Source organism: Ochlerotatus camptorhynchus, unplaced genomic scaffold (assembly GCF_037179485.1).
Source record: "Ochlerotatus camptorhynchus isolate MF236.1 unplaced genomic scaffold, CSIRO-AGI_Acam_v1.1 ptg000007l, whole genome shotgun sequence".
Taxonomy (NCBI): Eukaryota; Metazoa; Arthropoda; class Insecta; order Diptera; family Culicidae; genus Ochlerotatus; species Ochlerotatus camptorhynchus.
In genome coordinates this window covers 3291118-3312266 of record NW_027040499.1, presented here as the reverse complement: position 1 = coordinate 3312266, position 21149 = coordinate 3291118, and the positions used below count along the sequence as shown (strand labels likewise).

General features: G+C 40.1%; 3 protein-coding genes across 5 annotated transcripts in view; 2 read left to right on the top strand and 1 right to left on the bottom strand.

Moving 5' to 3' along the window:
- Adcy8 (adenylyl cyclase 78C) overlaps nt 1-21149 on the top strand; it is a 339012-nt gene that overhangs the window by 34451 nt on the left and 283412 nt on the right. The window lies entirely within an intron of this gene.
- On the top strand, nt 5578-6459 carry LOC135697141 (uncharacterized). The gene has a single exon (XM_065216741.1). The coding sequence runs from the start codon at nt 5578-5580 to the stop codon at nt 6457-6459; it is 882 nt and encodes a 293-aa protein (XP_065072813.1).
- LOC135697134 (uncharacterized) lies at nt 6784-21002 on the bottom strand. Its single transcript, XM_065216729.1, has 6 exons — nt 20790-21002; nt 20338-20652; nt 8387-8744; nt 7995-8324; nt 7691-7940; nt 6784-6802 (listed from the first exon to the last, which is right to left on the bottom strand). The coding sequence occupies exons 1-6, from the start codon at nt 21000-21002 to the stop codon at nt 6784-6786; spliced, it is 1485 nt and encodes a 494-aa protein (XP_065072801.1).

Here is a 21149-nt window from a genome sequence, read left to right as displayed (position 1 = left end):
TTATTTTCTATTTTTTAACGAGATTTTCAGCGATAAGCTTTATTCTAAGTGTTAAAATATACGTATGCACTCTGATATTACATTTTTTACTTTTAATTCTTTGACATTTGATCAATTTCCATTTAACATGTAGTTTAAGGAATGAAAAAATTACTTTAATGCATAACAAAGTAAACATTTCGTAGTTAACATTTTAAACTTTACATTGAACTGATAAAATTTAAAATTTAGCGTTTATCATATAACATTTTCCACTTAAAATTGAACATTCATTATAAAAAATTTAAATTTGAATAAGTAAAATTAATCATTTAACTTCTATCATTTAACGTTTACCATTTGATATTTCCACTTAAAACTATAAATGTATTATTCAACATTTATCATTTTGCATGTAAAATTTACCAAGATAAAATATTTATTTAAAGTTGAAATTTATCATTGAAGGTTTAATTTTAATATTCAACATTGATGGTCCTTATTACGGGTGTCACTTCATGGTGAAAACAAAGTGAAGTGACCAGTTGTCCCTCACGGTGAAGTGATTGTCGTGTAAATCAAATGGGAATCACTTCACCGTGAGTGATAAGTTGCTCGATTTGCAAAATAAAATTGTGTGAAATTTTGACACCAGCATCACTTTCATAGTTCTTCTATTCACCACGAGTGCCAACTTTGATTTGCCAATCTCTCTTTACTACACTGAACCAAAACATCCGCAATACTTCGAATGATTATTGCATTGCTCGAGCCCTTTAACAATATGCATTCGAGTTTCGAATGATTTTCTTATGGTTGAATTCGTCGTCAGATGATGAATCTCCATATGACTGTCATCAAAATACAGGATGATTTTCGTTTGAAAATTAGCTATAAAACATACGGCACTCCGAGAACAATCATTTAAGAATAGTGTGACATGCAAGTGCTTTTAATTAGATTTATAATTTTATTATCTACATTTCCATACCGAATAGCCATAATAAGCCATTCCATTATGGATACAAATTTTTTTTTTATTAGCCAAACATTGGTTTTTATCCTTTACCTATGTTCGTAACAGCTCTGATAGCGATGCATATGCTTCCACCTCGTTTGTCAGCTCAGATCAGCAAATGACATTCGATAGAATTATTTAAATCATCGTTTTGAATGATTTGCGTTATGGGGCTGAACCAATACCATATGCATTTCCATTTAGTATGACAGTCATTCTGCAGAGAGCATTACGCATTTCAACTGAAGGCCCTATCCCTTCTCATAACAATTTTCATCCAGTATGCTAGAGGAAAATCATCTGATTTCAAAACAACCGTCATCCGGTTGCAGGTATCATTCGAAAGAGCGATTTCGGTGTTTTGTTTTGAATGGTCTGAGGTTTCATTCGATCAGAGGATGATGTTTGTGTACAGTGTATTCGCCGATGGCAGACACGAAGCTAACACTAAGCCAAAACATCCGCAATACTTCGACTGATTCTTGTATTGCTCGAGCCCTTTAACAATATGCTGTCGAATTTCGGATGATTTCTTTATGGTTGAATTCGTCATCAACTGACGAGCATCCATATGACTGTCCTCCAAATAAAGGATGATAGGGGAAAAGTTGGCTTCGGCAATACCTTAACCTATTATCGTCAGGGGTCCTAGAGCACTCAAATTTGGCCAATAGTTGCTCTGAAAAACAAACACATGCCAAAATTGAGCTCTCAAGGATGTTGTTTACCCCCATGACGATAATAGGTTAAGGTATACGCCTTTTTAATGCACCACCAACGTAGAGTGCGCCACGTGAATTCGAGATGAAACGTCAACCAAACCGTTTGTTTACATCAGAATAAGTATTTTCCCCAACGCAAATAACAGCATTCTTCATTCAAAATCTTGCCAATTTCCATCGGTAATTGTCTTATTGTACGATTTTCCACAAATCTGAACTGATTCACACACAAGAAATCCGGAAGATCATAACCACTAAGGCACTTTTCTAATTTTCCATTTTTCTCAACAAAAATATTCCTGAACACCAGCAGGATCTTTTCACAAACGTTACAGAATTAAATTTTTCAACTGTAGATTAAGTTTTGCAGCATCTCAGATGAATCAATTTATCAGGAAAAGTAAAAAAGTGTTCCGCTTCCTATGTCTCAAGGCAAAAAAGTATGCTCACAACACTCTTTTTGACGTTCTCCTATTCACCACCAGAGGCAGAATCGATCGTTTAGTTTCTATTAAAAAGGCCTATTGCATTGCTCGAGCCCTTTAACAATATGCATTCGAATTTCGAATGATTTTCTTATGGTTGAATTCGTCGTCAGATGATGAACCTCCATATGACTGTCATCAAAATACAGGATGATTTTCGTTTGAAAATTAGCTATAAAACATACGGCACTCCGAGAACAAACATTTAAGAATAGTGTGACATGCAAGTGCTTTTAATTAGATTTATAATTTTATTATCTACATTTCCATACCGAATAGCCATAATAAGCCATTCCATTATGGATACAACATTTTTTCGTGGTGGAGGAAACGTCCTCCACCACGAATTAGCCAAACATTGGTTTTTATCCTTTACCTATGTTCGTAACAGCTCTGATAGCGATGCATATGCTTCCACCTCGTTTGTCAGCTCAGATCAGCAAATGACATTCGATAGAATTATTTAAATCATCGTTTTGAATGATTTGCGTTATGGGGCTGAACCAATACCATATGCATTTCCATTTAGTATGACTGTCATTCTGCAGAGAGCATTACGCATTTCAACTGAAGGCCCTATCCCTTCTCATAACAATTTTCATCCTGTATTCTAGAGGAAAATCATCTGATTTCAAAACAACCGTCATCCGGTTGCAGGTATCATTCGAAAGAGCGATTTCGGTGTTTTGTTTTGAATGGTCTGAGGTTTCATTCGATCAGAGGATGATGTTTGTGTACAGTGTATTCGCCGATGGCAGACACGAAGCTAACACTAAGCCAAAACATCCGCAATACTTCGACTGATTATTGTATTGCTCGAGCCCTTAACAATATGCTGTCGAATTTCGTATGATTTCTTTATGGTTGAATTCGTCATCAACTGATGAGCATCCATATGACTGTCCTCCAAATAAAGGATGATAGGGGAAAAGTTGGCTTCGGCAATACCTTAACCTATTATCGTCAGGGGTCCTAGTGCACTCAAATTTGGCCAATAGTTGCTCTGAAAAACAAACACATGCCAACACATACCCCAAACACTTAGTTAAGAAAATTAACCTTAACAGAGCAGCAAATGACGTTCGAATTATTTACATCATCGTTTTGAATGATTTGCGTTAAGAGGCTGAACCAATACCAAATGCATTTCAATTTAAGATAACTATCATTCTGCAGAGAGGATTACGTATCCCAACTCAAGACACATCCCTTTTTATAACAATTTGTATCCTGTATTCGAAAGGAAAATCATCCGGTTGCAGCTATCATTCAAAAAGCCGATTTCGATGTTTCGATTTGAATGGTCTGAGCAGACATAACACATTGAATATTTCTCACTGTAAAACATCGTCGCTTAAACATTACCACCATCTGTTGAGTACACTGTGGTGGGTAGAACCAAATATATTATATTAACAATATGATCCACTCTTTCGCTAAGCTGGCGAACCGAATTTTTAGCGATGAAAGCACCTCTGTGGCCAAAAAGGCTCCCAATGTATTTGTTTATCGTCACGAGGGGTAAACATGTCAGACAAATTTTAAAGCAATATACACAATGTAATTAATGAAAATAATTTGACTCTTACTTTTGTAATAAGTGCTATATTCGCACACCTCGATTGTAATTGAATGATTGTTGCTGACCTGTTTCAACGCTAGATGGAATTTTTGCGGGTAGCCATTGCAACATTTGGAAAAGGCATGAATGGATCATATTGTTAATATGATATATTTGGTAGAACGCTGAACAGATGGCGGTAGTGTGGAAACGTCAAATGCAAGGGAATTGACTATGCGCGCCACAGGTGGTGGTACTACCAACTACGATACTTTTAAATTGACCGGTAAATGCTTGTTCGATAAAAAAAAACTTGCGAGTGTTATGCCTGTTTGTCTATGGACTGAGGTTTCATTCGAACAGAGGACGGTGGTTTAGTACAGTGTACTGCTGCCAACAGTGACAGTAGGTTTGGGTCGCGGTCGGATGTTAAGCAAAAATCAAATATTATAAATTAATTTATAATATTTGCAAAAATCATGAAACTCAAACTCACCACGGTTTGGTAAGAACAATTATTGTAGTTGTTGAGATTTCAAGCTGGACATTGCATTAGGTCCTAAGTAACATTGATCGATTCCCTTCGTCGACTTTCTCTTTCGTTAATAATTTGAGCACATAACCGTTTCTTGTTGAGTTTGTCGTATTAGATGCTAGATGAAAGCTTCTTTTTCCGATCAGTGTGCTGAAAATACCTGAAAATACCTTTACATGGCCGTGGGGATGCAAAGAGAAAGTCGACGAAGAGAATCTGTCAATGTTACTTAGGACCTAATGCAATCTTCAGCTTGAATTTGTTAGCTTGATATTCGAGCTACACCCAAATTTAGGTAGAATCCACCCAGATCGGTCAAAACTGAACATACCCAAAAATGGGTAAACTGTGTTGGGAGTGACAAGTTGACAAATGGTATTAAAAGTATCAAAAAAGGCTCTTTTTCATGCCACGCGAGATTTCTTGTTTTTCAAGATATTGACCTTCACATATTGGAAAACCTATCTTCTAGATGTGTTCCGAAAAGAAAATGCTTTGAACGTATGGTTTATGAGATAAAGGCTAGATGAGTGACTAATCAATTTTGAGCTTTACAGCCGGAAAACCACTACATTATATCTTTGAATAGAGATTAATCCGCAACAAAACAAATTATGTATGTTCTTGACCAACCATTTTGAGGGGATAATAATGTAGAATTTAATCAGTTTATCAAAACAACCTAGCAAACCACTAAGCCATGAAAAACGGCACTAATTCATTTATATAGTCGCATAAAGAACATAGTTCACAGTGCCTAGAGGAACTATATTGTATTTGAGTGATACCGAAAAACCACTTTTGGCGGATTATTCGGCTGATATGCCGCCTACCCCCACTTTTACCCGCACCAATGAAGTGATGTCAAAACAATTCAGAGGCGAAAAGAATGGTAATAAAAAAAAGAGTTTTGTTTTTGCTTGGCCTTTTTCATTCTTTAACCACCAAGGAGGAAAAAGTTTGTTTATAACTTTTTCTCTTTCTTCCTCATTTCAACTGCTCACACCGCATTGTTGTGCATCTCTATCTTATTCTCGTCCAATTTCACTGCAGTCCTCCCATCAATGGATTTTTATTTTTTTTTGCTGCACGTCCAGGCTCGAACTTGCATTGATTTGATTGTGGTTGTGTTTTCCCAGTGCGTTTACCGTTTGATCCATCGCGTCAGTTGGGAGTTCGGATTGCTCTGTGTCGTTTTTAAATCGATAGGTAAGTTTAGTTGACATTAATCTATTTTATTTTCAAAATATTATTCAAGTTTGTTTCTTTCCTCAGTGATGTCTGGTAAAAAAGCAAAAACAAATAAGGACACAGCTGCAGCATTGCTAGAAGCCATTCAGCAGGAAGGAAGGGATAGCCTTGAAAAACTAGAGATTCAAAATTCATCCACGCAGACGGAGCCGGATGAGTCTGCCGGAGGAATCGATAGCATCAACACGAATCTGAACAAATGCTTATTGTTGTTGTCGCATGTAAACACAAAGGTGGATGCGTTGGCCGCTATGCAATGCCAGCAAGGGAAAACAACTTCCAGCGTAAAGCTGGCTAAAATAAATCTGCAGCCCGTGAAAAGTTTGGCAGATCTTGAAAGCTTGGAGGACAGTTGCCGCGATGAGGGTTTTGTGAAGACAACGGTTGCATCAATTGGAGGAATCCATGGCCATCACCGTTATACAGGGAATGGAGCAACAGTGAGCCTTCAAATTATTGACTATTTTTTTAGTCGTCATTTCCTGCTCAAATGTTCGTGGACGGGTACTAGTCGCACTTCCGGCAAAGGTGAGACTAAGAAACAAAAAATCCCGTTTATGAAATTTGACAAAACGATCAACTTGTTCTACCAAACTGTAGTGTATTCCGATCCAAACTATACGCTTTCTGATTGCAAAATCTTTTTACATCGCTGCTTGAAAAATGCAAAGCAAAGATTCACTGAAGTGACTGGAACAAGAAAATCAGTTTCACGAAAGCGGAGGCGATTGGAAAATGCTGAAGGCAGAACTGAAGATCATCGTTGGGAAGAAAGAAAAGAGAATGGCAGCAGCACGGATGAGATAGTTGACGAAGGACCACTGGAAGAAACTGCAGAAAGTGCGTCGTGGCAGAACGAAGTTTTGGAAAATTATGAGGAATTTGCCAGCGAGATGTTTAACCCTTAAATGCATGATATTTTTTTTGCTATGATTTTTTTTTTCTTATGATATATATTGCGCTTACTATTAAAATGTTGTTTCATTATGTTTAAAGACTTACATAGTTATGTTGCCAAATGGCAACACTATGCATTTAAGGGTTAAAATTGAAGAGTCACGTCATTGACCACTGAAGTTTTACGGAATTTAATTTCTTTTTTTAACAATATAAAAGTGATCTTCTAAATAAAACCGAAGCTTAAATGGAACGAGTTTATATTGCGATCTTTATAAAATAAAACATTTCAAATTGATGTTATCGTATGATGCAGTGGTACAAAAACACATTCTTCACGAATTTGTATTGCAACTAATTTGCAAAAGATGTCATTAAATGGATAAACTTTACATGGCTTGAAATCATTACCTGATTCTGTTCTGAAAACATAAAATACATCCGACGAAAATGGACTTTGAATATGAGGTTCAAAATGTTTAAGTTCTGAGCCAACTATACCGTTTTCGTTCGCAAAATTCATTGCCACAACTGTTTTATCTTTTGATAGAAACCATTTATCTTGAAAATTTCTTGTTAATGTGAATCCGTCATGTAATATACAACACATAAAGTTTGCATTATCAGTTTTTGAAGGTTGTTTCATAATAGGATATGATTGATCAATCTGGCTTTTGCAAAATGGGTCCTGATTTTTCTCAGAAATTCTGTTTACTATTTGATTCAACGGCAATCGCCCAGACCGAACCATCTTTTTGATTTGATACAAATGATTTTCAAATGAATATGAAGATATTTTTGGCAAAGGACCAAATCTTTTAACCTCATCTACAATGTGGACTAGGTTATGTGTGTTACTTGTAATGATGCGGAAATGCTTGCTGTAATTTTCAATAAATTTTATAAAAAGGTTCTGAGCAACAGGTAGATATTTTTTATAGTATTCGATCGAGCAAATTGTGACGGCATAGAACAAGTTAATGAAATTTTCGTATTGTTGCTTATCAACAACATATTTGAGTAGTGAGAAATGAGGCACATTCTGATGCCTTCCAATGGCAAAGAAAACGCAATCCTCGCACTTTGCGATGTATTTCTGATGGCAACCTTATGTTGCTTAATATGGTGTCTATGCTTTCGGCGGTGTTTTTTGACCACCTTGTGTAGTGTGGTTGACCTTCTTTATAAATTTTCAGCAGTTTTTTTGTAATTCCTAAATGTAACAGATGCAGCGAGTCTGACACAATTATGTCTTCAGCCATGTCAATAGGCAAACGGAGAAGAGGCGTTGCGACGAATATCTTTTTAAGTTTTTCATTTTCTCGAACTTTGTAAACTTGATGATGTTCACCATATGATCGGTTACGATATCCTTCATCTGTTCGTTTTGGGGCATTTGAGACAGGAAAAACATTTACACGTAGATCATTAGAACGTTCTCCAACAGTAGTGCATTTCAAGCATCCATGAAACGAATTAAAGTTCACTGAACCTGCAAGTAAGAAATGATGACCCTTACATTTAGATAATCAATTTAAGTAATTACCTTTGATAAATGCCCTTGCGGGGGAATCACAGATAAATGCTCTGATTTTGACTGATAACAGATTGTTGTTGATAGAGATTCTGGATTTCAAAATTGGTTCAGCTTCATCCACGAATGGCTTCAGGAATTCTTCAACAAATTTAGGTTTGCTTTTACCATGGAATATGCCTATGATCATTGGCTTAATTTCTGGTAAATCGAAAATATTCATCAAAATTGGCCATACTTGATCGGCGCCGTTTTTGTATAGCGGTAGCCCGTCTATGTTTATGTTAATAGAAATACATCGTGACTGATTGAGATCCCAAAACACTCGACGTAGGCATGCATCTGTAATATAGGTTTTTAAAAAGTGTTAGTGAAGTTTCAAGCATAAAAAGGACATATTTTACCTAATCCCTGATGCCAATACTGGCCACCTTCGATTTTGACTAGATCTGGTTCTTTACGAGGGGTTCCAAGCAACCTACGGGGATCTGTGGGAAGCGTTCGATCTACGATACATAACCGATTTATCAATGGTTTTAAAGCAGCGTGAGGGATTTTGTATTCCAAGCTCCAATTTTGAATGAAAGAGGCTAAACTCAGAGTATCATTGGTATCATCCTCCTGAGAATCTGATGCTTCTTCTGGACTATAATCCAGTGTTGATTCAAAGACCTCTTCAACATCCAGCTCGTAGTTAGAGTAGTTGTCATTCACTTCTGCTTCAACATTATCGTTTCGATTACTCTCGACGGTTGCATACACCTGTTCAATTTTTTCATCCTTCAGGCTCGATTCCGTAGCGAAACTGTTGCTATTCGATGGCTTACAATTATTATTCAACTCTAAACGCTTGTATTTTGATAACTGTCGTCTGTAACTTCCACTTTTAAGGAACTTTTGCCAAATCTCACTGCCATCCATTTTAAATTTGTTTTGATTGGAAATGTTTGTTTTTGTTAAATGTTAAAGAATGTCAGCTTTAAAACGAATATGGTGACAACCGTATTCGGCTTATAGCAATAGGGCTAATAATCTCTATAAAATAGCGTTATATACCCATATAGGGTCTATTTTCTTGCTTGAGGTTCGTAGTGCCTACAAGCATTAGAAAAACTGATATACAGCTTATAGGCTTTGAAAAGCCGTTATATGGTAAATTTAACGCTTATTACAGTGCTTACTGGTTTCCTGGGAAGTTTTTCAAGAACACTCAGTAAACTCTATTCAAAGATATGTGTGTTCTTTAAATCTCAAAAATGCAGGGTTGTCGCCCAGAGGGAACCAAGTACTTTAGAGCAAAAAAAAAAAAAAATGCATTTTCTTTGAATATCAAAATAAGCATTTGGGCAATGTTTGTTTGCAATCTGTGACATTGATCACAACTTTGTATACGGTTGAGCTGGAATGATCAATTTTCAATTGCTACTTTCCATTAGTCTATTGATCATTTTCTATAGTTTATTGCTCCTGAGCAAACAAGTTTATTGGTAATTTCGCATTAAACAATGGGAGTTTTCCCTTCTTTTAGTGAACGTTTAAAAGGCTACCCAACACTTACCACTCCGAACTAATTTTTTTTTTATTTTTCCAAAAATATTGCAAAAAAGGTATATTGAAAATTAAAAAAACCTGTTTGTTTTCCAGATTCTAAATAAAAAAAAAAATTTCTCTAAGTCATCATAGCAAAAAGTTCGACTTTAAAAACCTCAAAAATTGAATTTTCGGCTTTGTTTAGAGTCCAACATTTTTCATGAAGATAGAAACAATACTATAACATTCATCTGTTAACTGTAATGCTCATAATCATTTGAATTCACTACCGAACCTTTCCTATCTGATCTGCAGAATTTTGGTCCCAAAGCAAGTTCAAATGCTACAACAGTTCTCTTAGGGACCATCATGGTTCGCAGGTTCTGTTTTGTTGTTGAGCTACGCTCTAGCGTATATTGCCGCAATTGTCGGGCTTCTCGCAATGAGCCATGTTTATTTCTCATAAATTTCAAGCTCAATTGAGTTTAATTTATTTTTGCGGTTTCGGACTTGGTTGCGATTTTAGGTGCCTTACTACCCCTTCATGTCATGTTCGCTACACACAAACCTACTCGCTAGCTATTGCATTTTTCTCGGTGTAGCAAGTTTGTAGCATTGCTCCAGTGGCAACCCACTGGTAAACGAATCGGTAATTTTTTTTTCTGAATAGGTAGGTACTTGGTTTCCTCTTCTGAAACTCGGGGAAAGTAAAAGTCCCGGATTTTAAGTTCTTCTCTTTATAGCTTTTCCCTTCCACACGAGAGCACGTGCGGAACCAAAGTAGCACCCAAAAATGTGGAACAGGTAAGCAAATAGATAAACAAAATCCTACTCACAACCCGCAACGAAAAGCAAACTATTTACGCCCCAAACAAATACACCATTCCATGTCGTGATGTAATTTAAGTCCAAACAAAGCACATCGAATCCGTGCTGGTAATGTGATTTTTTTGTGTACAAACATCTTTCCTATACAAGTGTGTTTATGCCGGTATCTACAGAACTGGAGAGCTGCACCACCATTGTCGATTTATATAGGTCGACTTCCAGAGCTCACCGGAGCGGTTCGGCTTGGTTTGGATCGTGAGAATACGGAGCTCAACGATCTCGCAACTTGGTAGTGGTGGCTGCATGCCAGTCAGCCAGCGCAGAATAGGTTCTGACGAACGGTGTGCCAAAGTAGGTTCCATCCAACTTTGAGACGCAGCTCTGATAATGGTTTGAATTCAAAGTGTGGCTGTATATAGGGCTGTTTTGCGGTAAATTAAACTCTTTCCGCTTCAGTGGGCTTCTTCTTCTATCGTACCACCACAATTTCGTGATGAAATAACCTTTCTGGTGCATTACTGCTGCTGCTGTGCGGACAACTAGCCGCGGAGTTTTAATTATACGTTGGAAGCTTATTTTGATAGGCATGTTGTTGGTTTTCGTTTATCCACGGCGTGGTAGATTGTGTACTTCAATGTTTTGTAAATTTATCGGTTAGTTTTTGTAAGTTTGACTACGACTTTTTTTCATATAGTAAATGCTCCATATTTCAATTTTGAAGGGGTCAGCGAGATGGGCAGATATCGGGTTGAAAGAGTTATATTAGCCAATTCCTTAACTTAAGGGACCGGGAATGATGTTTTCCTCCTTATTTTATTTCAAACATTGAACTTAATGGATCGAGGCCAGACTCTTTTTCATTTTAAATCAGATCAAATACATTTTAAAATTCAGAGGTTTGAGTGATTTTTTTTTCCAAGTTCTGGAATATAGATACTTTTCACAGACCTGAACATTTTTTTTTCCTGAAATTCCGGTCTAAAACTTAATTATGCTTGAAGAAATTTTAAAGAATCTCGAATAAAGTTAAACAAAAAACTACAATAGACAACCCTATGGGGTTGTACGCAATGGTGATGTAATAAATCTTATTTGTTAACTGCAGCAGGAGCTTGTGTTTTGTGTAGGAATAGGAATTTGAGCGGGGTTCTCTCTGTTTATACTCTTTAGTATGACGCGCTTGACATAGATGGCCCTCAGCGACTCACGAAGAGCTACTGATTCCGATCAATAGCGGTGCGGCTTCTTCCTCCATCTATGGATGCTCATGTGGGCTGCCGCTCGCTGCTTGCAGGCAGCCTTTTGTTGTGTACTGGAGAACACCACCACTCACCACGCAGTGATTGAATACACCCCGTTTGGTCAGACCGGATGCAATTCAACTTTGAAATTTGTATTAGGGAAATCGCTTTTTACAGGCAATCGGTGATAATTTAAATTAACATAGAACAGTTGTCCATCCGTGCAATTTTCAATAGTGACATTTGAAAAATAATAAAATCTTAACTTTAACAGATTCGTAGAAAAAAATCCTATCAATTGGCGTATTAAGAATTAAAATCCATCATCTCTGGATCAAAATCAGACCACTTTCATGCCGCGACCGACTTTGGTTTTTTTGAAATTGCACCCCCAATTCCTTACCGTCGGGTAGAGGAAGTCTTACCCTACGTGATGGTGATGTTGATTTGCGTGGGCGAGCCTTTAATTCTAGCTCTACCTTGAAATGGGAACTGACATCTGATTGATGACCTTGAAAAATTTCCAAAAAATACTCTTTTACAGGTTTATGGTGGTCCTAAAAAGGACCGTTATGTCGTGATGGTTGAGTAATGCCAACAATCAATACGAAACTAACGATTTTAAAATGGCTCACTACTTGACTAGCCTATTGGTCCCAAGCAAATCGATTGACGTACCCCATTCTAGTCAAAATTCTAGTACTACACAATGTTTGTTTTGATTCGCTATGAAAGTTTGACAGATAAAATGAGGGGTTATTTGATTTTCCTATGTTTCGAGGGGTGAATCGATTAGCTTGGGACCGAAGATAGTACTAGAGCTGAGCCAAAAAGTTGAGCACGTTTCTTCGGGACCTACTAGTCTTAGAGTTACCTCTATGATACTACCATGGTGGGCAGGCGAAATATTTAAATCGTGCATCAGCTTAGTACTTAACGTCACCAGTAGCAGCGAGTAGTAACGATCCAGTCTCACCAGAGGAGTGGGCGCCTCACATAAGAAAGGAGCTATGTCCTGGGCGCTTACAAAACAAAGATCCAAACTGCGGTTGTTCTGGTTAATAAATAATATGATTGATTTGAGAAAGAGTGGCTGAGCTGTAAACACAGGAGTGGAACTTCGGATCAGAAAGTGGCTTCACTTGTCATTTGCAAACACTAGCGCACCTAGTGGTAGAAGGCATCTTCTGCCTGCAGTTAAGATAGGCAGCATCCTATGATAGTGTGAGTGCACATAAAAAGCCCGTGTGGAACGCTACCACAATACATCGCTTGTTGAGCAGAAAAACGAAGCACCTTTTGATTCACCGATTTGATTGCACTTCCCTTTCTGTTCTGTGCTGTAATTTTCCAGAAGGAGGATGAAGCGTTGGAATAGATGACAGAGTGATCCCGGGAGATTGAAGTCACCAATCACAATAACTTCATCGCTTCCTTTAGCGGTATCCAGAACAGAGAAAACCGATTGGCAATGGGTTTCGATGAGGTCACGCTCGCGTATGCGGTCGGGAGGAAAGTACATCGCTCAAGGTGTGATTGCCCAGTTTGATCGACGTCCACACCTGCTCTAAGCATATACGAGCATTATTTTTACCTCCACCTTTAACGTTCCGGCTATTAGCAGCATTCCTATCGCACCGGAAAACTTCGTAATCGTCGTCGAACACCTGACGAGAGAGCGTGCGTGAATTCAACCACGTCTCCGTGAGAACAATGATATCGTAGCAAAGATCCGAGATAGCACCGAGGTAGTAGACGAATATCTCATTAGACTGATGCAAATTTTGACTTTTTCGCTCCATAGTGCTTAAATGGTTTCAAATCGGGTCCTGATTAGCCTCCCAAAGTAACAACTCATTTGGTTAGAAACAGACTTCGCACAAGCCATTTGAAGTTTACATGTAAATTACTATGGAAAATCTCAACTTTATGTTCATTTCCTTCTATTCTTTTTCCATATTGAGCTGCGAAACAGTTCGATAACCATTCTTATAGAAAATTTTCTCAGCTATAACTTTGCTGAAGATCGTTTCTATGTAAAACTAGACAGGAAAAAGTTATTAATTATTTAAGAGATTGGTAAACTTATGACATGATCAAGCAGCTGCTCTGTAGGCAACACTGTATTTTGCAGTGTGACATAGTAGCCATGATTTTTGTGTCCTATTCAACGCCCCAGAAACACCAATGTTGCCTGCTGAGCAGTTGATTGAGCATGATCATAAGACATCAGCGCATTGAACTATTGATAACATTCGATCCTTGCATTTAATCAAAAAGTGGTCTTGAGTAAAGTTGTAGCTGAGAAAATTTCCTACAAGTACAATTGAAAGTTTTCGAAGCAGACCGATATAGTGAATTATTAGATACTTACTTACTTACTTAAGTGTCCTGAGCGCCATCCCTGGCGCAAAGGGCCAACGTGAAAGATCTCCATCCTGGGCGATTGTTTGCTTTCGCCTTGACCTGGGCCCAGGTCAAATTCCGGTCGACTTGCTTAATCTCCTTGTTTAGGCTTCGCCGCCATGAGCCCCTGGGTCTGCCTCTGCTGCGATGTCCGGCTGGATTCCAATCCAGCGCTTGTTTGTAGATTTCATTTCCGCTCTTCCGTAGAGTGTGGCCAACCCACCTCCACTTACGTTCCCGAATTTCTGTCGATATCGGCTTCTGGTGACACCGTCGATGGAGCTCGGCATTCGAAATCCAGTTGTGAGGCCACCAAGCACGAATTATATACCGCAGGCATCGGTTGATGAACACCTGCAGCTTCTGTGTGATCTCCGCTGATACGCACCATGTTTCGCTAGCGTACAGCAGTACAGATTTCACGTTAGAGTTGAAAATTCGGATCTTCGTGCGGAGACTAATCTGATTTGACTTCCAGATGTTTCGTAAACTCGCAAAAGCAGCCCTTGCCTTCTTGATCCGTGCACCTATGTCACTCTTGGTTCCGCCGTCCGACGCTATCTGGCTGCCAAGATATTGGAAACTTTCAACCTTCTCCACTTCCTGACCAGCTACCGTAAAATTGGATGGATTTCCCGTGTTGATATCCAACGATTTGGTCTTGCTGACGTTGATGTTGAGACCTGCCGCTGAGGAGCGTTCGGCGAGATCGTCGAGCTTACTCTGCATGTCAGAACGCCGTTGTGATACTAAAGCAACGTCATCCGCCAAATCTAGGTCGTTTAGATGCTCCATTGTAATAGGCTGCCAGAGCAACCCACGGTTCGGCACACGGTCGATCGCACCAACCATTATCTCGTCGATTACGATGAGGAACAGTAGCGGTGATAGAATACATCCTTGCCTCACTCCAGCGACTACCCGAATAGGGTCAGATAGGGCTCCGTTGTGCAGCACCCTGCACGTGAAAGCCTCATACTGAGCTTCGATGAGGTTGACGATTTTATCCGGAACTCCCTTGCGCCTTAGGGCGCCCCACAGGTTTTCGTGGTTGAGTCGGTCGAAAGCTTTTTCGTAGTCAATGAAAACCAAGTAAAGGGACTCTTGGAATTCGTTGACCTGCTCCAAGATTATGCGGAGCGAGACAATATGGTCCACACAGGATCTTCCAGCACGGAATCCCGCCTGCTGCCGTCGGAGAGACGCGTTATTAGATAGACATGAACAAAAATCTTGGTTTTACCATAGTAATTCCCATACAAACTTCAAATGGTTTGTGCCATCTCAGTTTCTCACCAAATGGGTTCAAATTTTGAGAGGTTAGTCAGGATCCGATTTGGAATCGTTTAAGTATTGTGGAGTGAAAATTTCAAATTTTGCATCACTCTAATATCTCATGCTGGCAGTTGGCAGGACCGATGCATGGACATGATGTGGCTAGTGCGGAGGCCGCAGAACCGGAAACACAGCTAGAAGTTGAAGCGGATTCAGGCAAATAAGAGGCTGAATCGTCAATATTCTTGCCAGTAATCGGACCTACGTCTACACTCAGGGCCAAGAGGACTATGCTGAGCGCTGGTTGGGGTAAGCGCAACTGAGGCCGGGGGCTTCCACAGTGCTATCCACGATGCGTCTCGGTGGTGATGGTGGTGGTCCAGAAGCAGTAGAGGTAGCGTTTCGTAAGAACGGTGTGCATGTAGGTCCGTTGTCCAACAAACAATTTTGGAAAACCCCATTTCTCGAATCAAGCGTAGAACCGGGATGTCTGATGGTCGCTGGCGGGAAGGGTTCGAATGTGGAGAGTTGAAAAGGGGCTTCCTCAAGGCGAGCGACAAGAGTGCGTCCCGGTATACGGCTAGCAGAGGAGGCTCCGTTAAACCAACTGGTTTCTTTGGCACTGTAATTTGGATCAACATCAGGCTCCGAAAGCTCACAATTACAGTAGTACTTGCATGATGAAACAAGCTGGGAGTCCCTCACATCTAGATTCAGGGCCAGGACGACATGAATGAACGCAGTCAGTAATATCCGCGACTGAGCTAGAGGAGCTGGGGACTCCCAAGATGATTTTTACGGTGCGTCCTGGTGCAGCATTATTTTTGGAGATTGTGCAAACATGTGTGTTCTGGATGAGCAGATGGACCATTCGATGATAACGAAGACGCATCGTTTAGCCTCGAAGGATTCGGGAGTACCTGGATGCGGAAAACTCATCACACAACGGCGAACACGAATAATTGAGATACTTGCCGGGTGGAAGACTCCCTCCCCCTCCATACAAAATTTGAGGGGAAATCTTACAACAAATTATGAGGAGAACTGCAAATGAATTTTTAGGAGAAATTCAAATGAAATTCTGAATTGTATTTTACGATAATTCTGAAAATAATTCCAATGGATTTCGTAGGAGTATTCCAAAAGAATTCTTAGGAAATATTTTAGGTAATTACAATAGAATTTGTCTTACTTTTTTCTCTGAATGGGAACGTGAGCCTTCTGTCAGAATTAAAATATTTTTTTTAAATACTTTATTAGGCTGATTTTAGCCGCTTATGGGCTAGATCATCATTAAATAAATAGGAATCCTCAGATCTTACCATAGGTGGATAAATTAAGTTAATTTTTACCTTGGTTGATACAGGAGCCAAATGGACGTGGATAAAGTATATAATTTTCCTGAAATATTCCACTCCATGCAGTAGGATAGACTACCGTGTTATCGTTCTATCAGTAAATTCATCAGATCTCATTTTTTTCTTCTGGACAGCAATATCACGCCACGAGGAAAAGCTACTCGTCCGTGACGTGTTTGCAGTTTTGGACCAAAAATATACCACTCACTATACGCCCACTGAATCCCACCGGTCAAATCCCAAGAGTGTCCTCGGGTATAAATATCTACACCATCAACATTGAAGGGACGAGCAGATAGCTTGTGCAATGTTAAAAACGAACGTCAGCAGAATAAACTTCATTCAATGGTCACCGAGAGCAGAGCATCGTTCTATGTCCACACTCTGTCTCGCTATCGCTAAAATCAACTCAACATGTTTGGTGCATGAACAACTTTCCGCCAGCCCCCACCCACCCATTTCGGGGAGAGTTTTACAATATTTAATATCATCATATGTCTAGTACTTGTTTCGTGTGTTCATCTTGTGTAGATAACTTATAATGAAGCTTGGTATATTATTGCAAAGCGGTAGAACTTAAATTACAAGTAGTTAGATGAAACGTTTCCTTAAATTGAAGGTAGATTTGTTTTTGCTAGTTTACGACTAATGAGTTTTTGAGAAAAAAAAACATTGAAAACTTTCAACTTCATAGAACATGACTGATTAATTATCGCAGGTCTGCTCACGTCCCGATGAAAATTGTATAATTTCGATCTAAAAGCAGTAATTGGAGCATAAAGTCATTACGGGCACGGGGCACGTAATTCGTTTATACCCCCTCGCACCTGTAATGACAGGATGTCGTCGCTTATCGCAGAACATTAAATCAAATTATTATGAATACTTTGTATGCCCGCTCTTCAATTTGTAGCTGCCTATTGTATCAATGAGGACGAGGCGACGTTACGTCAAATACGAAACCCAACGACCCACAATTTGTAACTTCTATTCGTGCTTGCTTCTCCGGTGCTTTCCGAACCCCAACCATCGTTACACAATTCAGGTTTCCTTGGCGAACAGCACCGATCCACTATGGGCAAAAACATTGAGATTTCGCGACAAAATCAAATAAAGTTGTTTCAAACCAATCGGCATTTTTCTACCACTCAATCAATCTTGACAGGTTTTCGAAATCAATTCTGATGCTAGTTTGAATTTAAGTGTGCTTGCCTTCTTTGGCTCAATCGGTATATAGGCACAGCCAGGCATGGGAAATCGTTTACATTCATCAAGTACATTCATTTACATTCATTTACCTCTTAACTCAAATTTGTATCTGTTATGCATACTGAACCAGAGCAAACAGAATAATTTTATAATAATTTATATTTTTTTTTAATATATTTATGTTTTGAAATTTTTTTAATATTCAGCCATTCAATTTAAAAAATCATAACATTTGAACCACTGGGCCGATTTCAAAGATTAAAATATCAAATGAAAGTTTATCAAAATACGTTTCATCTTCTTTTATTTTCGGACTCATGGTAGTCTAGTCGCATAGGAGTATTAGCTTAGCTTAGACTGACTGCACATATCAACGAGTAGTAGTAAAATCTTCTTTATTTTGATTTGTTATGTGGATTACAATTGCAATAGGTTAGCCAGAAGGCTCTTCATCTTTGGTGGACTTTTTGATTTTGTGTTGAACATGTTGTTTTTTTGCTGTGTAATGTTTTTCAATTTTCTTCTTGTGAAGTATGTTGTTTGAATGTATTTAATTGTTATTCTACCTACTTAATCTAACTTAACCTAACGTGCCAGATCCCTGACGATCTGTTGATCGGATCGCTTACAGCAATCTCTGAACCTTGCGATGGAGTCAGCTCTCCGTAGCTCCAGTGTCTGAAGACCAGCCAGGCGGTGGACCTCAGAATGTCTAGTCCGCGGGGGACAGGATCATCCTAAGGATCTTGTTTTGGATCCTTTGGAGTTTGAGGTGATGACATTTGGCGATGATTTATTTGTAGACAGCAAGCTTATTTTTCAGGGACAGGGTAGACCTCCTGTTGATGAGTGGATACAACGATCTTATCAAGATGTTGCACTTGGTTTTGGTTTTGTCAACGTGCTCCCTGAAAAGAAGCTTGCTGTCTAGTGTTAGCCCGAGGTACACGACCTCTTTGGACCATTCAACCACTGAGCCGTTTAAGCAGATCTTATTATTTTCAGACGGAACAAGTCTAGGAGATTTAGAGTGTGGAAAGATAATGACCTGGGTCTTTGCCGCGTTGATACGGATCTTCCAGCTGTTGAAATATTCAGACAGAACGTCCAGGCCTCTCTGAAGTTTGGCAGTCAGAGCTCCGATGACCCTACCCTTGTAGACGATGGATGTGTCATCTGCGAACAGAAACAACGATCCACCATCAGGGAGAGCCGGCATATCGGTGGTGAACAGGTTGAATAGGATGGGGCCAAGGATGCTTCCTTGTGGAACCCCGGCACCGATGTTGAAAGCATCCGATGAGATGCCATTCAGAGAGACTCGGAACGTCCTGTCCGATAGATAGTTGTTTATGATCTTCACTAGAAAGATTGGAAGACCGTACTGCTGCAATTTGAACACCAGGCCATCATGCCAGACATTGTCGAACGCTTTTTCAACGTCCAACAACGCCATGGCAGATGTTTTCGAAACAGACTTGTTCCGTCTGAGAATGTTTGTTACTCGAGTCAGCTGGTGGACAGTCGAACAACCTTTCCGAAAACCAAACTGTTCCTCGAGTAACAAGTTGTTTTGATCGGCATATGTTAGGAGCCGGTGGTACACTGCTCTTTCGAACAGTTTTGATAACCCTGAGAGAAGGCTGATTGGTCGATAACTTGAAGGAGAGGACGGATCCTTCCAAGGTTTCCAGATGGGTATGACTTTAGCTGACTTCCAACACGAGGGGAAGTAGCCAAGTCTGAGGCACTGATTAAAAATCAGTGCCAGATGGTTGTAGAATCTGGAACTCAAGTGTTTGAGTTCCAGATTCAGGATGTTGTCGAAACCTGGTTCTTTCATGTTTCTAGATGATTAGATAAAGGCCAACAGTTCGTCAGCCGTAATTTCAGATTCCCCTGAAAAAATGTTAGGAATCTGATGAAGATTGGTTGCATTTTCAGCAACCTCAGATTCATGAGGGCTGACGATGTTTTGTCCGAGATTATGGGAGCTGACGAAGTGTTGACCTATCGCGGCAGCCTTCTCTTCAGGAGTTATCAGATGAACCACTGGGTCGCCGGGACGGGAATGGGTCTTGCATTATTTTTAAGGATTTTCGTTAGTTTCCAGAAGGGCTTTGCACAATCTGGGAGAGAGCGGATCTTGTTAGCAAAATCTTGATTTCTGGCTTGGATGGTTTTTGTTAGGCGATTACAGTGGGTCTTAAGAACAGGCAGACCAGAACGTTGGTACTGCCTTCGGATGGTGTTACGGAGTCTTATAAGGTATTTGGTAATTCTATCAAGGTTCAGAGTATTGCTCACCTGTCTGGATACTGGCACGTGTTGTTCCCTGGCCCGGGATATCGCCACCTCGATGGAACGCAGACACCGGTCAACGTCTTCGGGCGTCTCCTGAAGGACACCGTAGTCGACAGTCGAGTCGACACAGTGTTGGAACTGCTCCCAGCTGACACGATGGTAGTTGCGTCGGGAAGCTTGGATTCGGTTCACGGATGAGCCTACTTCGGCCACCACCGGATAGTGGTCCGAACTCAGCTCCTGATGGGTCACAGGTAGCGAGATGTTGTCTCCCATGTTGTTGATGAAGATGTCTATCGTGGAGTGAACACCAGACCGGCTCAACCGGGTGGGACAGTCCGGCGCTAATATGGCGTAGCGAGCCTCTTGCAGGTCGTCGTTCAGGAAGGTGCCGTTTTGGTTACGTCGACTGTTGCCCCAAGGCTGATGTTTGGCGTTCAGGTCGCCAGCGATGATGCCATTTTCACGCCGTCGAGTTAGTTTGATGATGTCCCTCCGTAGGTCTGCTGCCGACCCGCCCTGATGGTGACTTGCTTGGGGCAGTAGGTCGCAATGATGGTGATAGGGCCGACAGGAGTGGAGACTTCTACCCCTAAAGCTTCGATGGTTTTCAGCTGGAAGCTCGGCAGAAGCCGACAGCAGATGTTTCTCCTTACAGCAAGGGCCACTCCTCCTCCCCCGGAGCAGGTTCGATCAAGTCTTAGAAGCCGGAAGCCAGGAAAGTAGATGTTTACCTCCGGTTTCAGGTGGGTTTGAGTGATAACGGCAATGTCGATGTTTTGTTTGTTGAGGAAGTCAACGAACTCGATGATCTTGCTCTTGATCGAGCAAGCGCTCCAGTTGGCGATCTTGATGGTTTCACGGTCCATAACTGACCATGAAGGTAGCCACAGCTTGGAGCTGGTCGGATTTGTTCTTGATGGTGTTGGCAATGTCGTGCATCTTAAGGAAGTTGTCATTAGTTCCGCTGCGGTGAACCAAGAACCATCGTTGATTTCAGGCTGCGGTAGGGACGG